This window comes from Branchiostoma belcheri, unplaced genomic scaffold, assembly GCF_001625305.1.
Source record: "Branchiostoma belcheri isolate BF01 breed outbred unplaced genomic scaffold, Haploidv18h27 scaffold970, whole genome shotgun sequence".
Classification (NCBI taxonomy): Eukaryota; Metazoa; Chordata; class Leptocardii; order Amphioxiformes; family Branchiostomatidae; genus Branchiostoma; species Branchiostoma belcheri.
In genome coordinates, this window is record NW_017804654.1 from 3744 (window position 1) to 5906 (window position 2163).

Genomic DNA, 2163 nt, shown 5'->3' on the forward strand with positions numbered 1-2163 from the left:
ACTGGAGTACTGCATCTCGCCGCTATATGTAGCCGATGTAGGTGGCGCTTATAGCGGCGAGATGCAGTACTCCAGTCAGAAGCTCTGAAGAAGGTGTCTGATAGACACGGAAACGTCAGCGAGGTGAGACTCTTTGGTTGTGTAAAAAAGAATTCCCCTATATCTTGATACTGTAGTACATTAGTAATACATTGGGATTGCACGTTTGTGGCAGCAAGAATTTGTGGTAAAAGGGTCACTGCAAAAACTGCAAAAATAAAAACACAGTGAAAGTTTTCAGATTTACAGTAAATATATCAGACCTGTGGAGGTCTTGGACAGATTACTGTAGTTTTGGCTGATGATAAAATAGTTCTTAGATAACCACTGGTGTTGGGCATCAGTTTAAAATGATCAAATATCATCCCAAGAAAATAAATCAACTTCGAATAAATAATCACTTTTAAGCAAAATATTTTTCAACTGAAAAGAATACAATTCAGTGGAATATATAAAATATTGGACTGGTGACCTGCATGCTAGGCTAGAGATTACCTATCATATGCTTGCTTTAAGATTTAATATTGTAATTTCTGTATGTATCAAAAGGAATCATGATTACCTCAGAGCCAGACTCTGAACTGATGTCCATATCCCTGAAAATACACGAAGAAGAATGGTGAGTGAGCATTCTTCCCAATCTTTTTAACATACAAAGCTGTGTAAATACGAACATGAGACTCAAAATTCTTATGCATACGGGAGACACAAAAGGGTTGAAAGTTTCCTTGCTGTTAATGGTAAGTCTTCCAAATCTTCAAGTTGCCAAAACTGCCATCTTTGAGATGGAGTTTATCTATGTTTAGTCTTATACAGATATCGATGCTGCTTTTACACACGGAAATTAATTGTTACTAAAGCAACTGGAGAATTTTGAGAACTGTCACATGTTTTAAGTAGTGGAAAAGAAGTGGAGGCTACTTGAAACATCTGACAGTTTTCAAAATCTATCCAGTTGCTTGAGTAACAATTTCTTGAAGTTGTGTATCTCATTACCTGGATGTCTAACCTTTTTTGACGTATGCTGCTTTTAGTTCAACCCTCCAGACTAAATTTTTAGCCTAGGCGCACATGCGCTCCTAGCCTCAAAAAGTTAGGCGCACAGACAAAAATCTGGTCGCGCAGACAAAAAATCTGGTCGCGCAAAGTAAAATCGTAAAATAAGTTCTATTATCACAGTATCTAATATATTCTATCGCCAACCTTTGCACAATTTGTTGTAATACATCATAATAATTACAAATTTGCATACTACATGTATGTTATACATGAGCAGTACAATACTGTCAAATTTCTTTTAACTTTAGAATTACACGTAAATGTATCATTATAAATTATAATGATTACTATGTCATGCTACTGTTGATAAATATGTTTCAAGAACAATCATGTTATCAAGATTTTTTTTTAATCACCAGTCAAAGTCCACTCACTACTTCTGTAATTTTTCATGTAACCAAGAAAAAATACCAAAGTCCGCTGCCATGAATAGAATACCGGAAGAAAACAAAACGTTTTTTTAATATAAATAGTGCGTCATTCATTCGCTCGTTATCGCGAGATTTATCGGCAGGTAAAGAAAAACAATACAGTCTTCCGCACCGAAAAACCTGTAACAAAATGGCGGCGGTTTGTTTACCTCTGTGTCGAACGATCGCAAGTGAAGTTTTCGATGGATTTTTGCGGTTCCAGGCGGAGCAAAAACAAGTAACTGTGGATGAAAAATAGTGATAAAATACCGGTAATCTATTGAGTTGTTTGTTTTGACGTCTATTTCTTTGTTCTATTTGAAAATTTACGTATATATCAGCACATGTTCCTCCGAGCTCCACGATTTTTCTACTGACGCCCGCGGTTACTAGCTACGTCTAAAGCTAACATTTTCGAAATAACAGGTGCTCCTAAATATAACTTACATCTAAAAGGGAGGTAATCTGTCAATTACAAAGGATCAGCTACGATGATTTAGTAAATCTACCGTATGTTTGGTGTCAGGAGTTCTGTCAATCGGCATGAGACGGGACCGCTTTCACTTGGGTGTCGGCAAAACTCGGCATCTCAAAGAAACTAGCTTGTGCCCGGGCACCCTTGCTTCCAAACAACGTAGTCGCGGGAAAGAACATG

General features: G+C 37.1%; 1 protein-coding gene across 1 annotated transcript in view; it reads left to right on the forward strand.

Moving 5' to 3' along the window:
* LOC109461932 overlaps positions 1–597 on the forward strand; it is a gene marked incomplete at its 5' end in the record, with an annotated part of 1764 nt that extends 1167 nt beyond the window's left edge. The window contains one exon of the mRNA XM_019758413.1: positions 589–597. Coding sequence (XP_019613972.1) covers positions 589–597 — 9 coding nt within the window. The remainder of the gene's footprint in view (positions 1–588) is intronic.
* Positions 598–2163: the final 1566 nt, after the last annotated feature.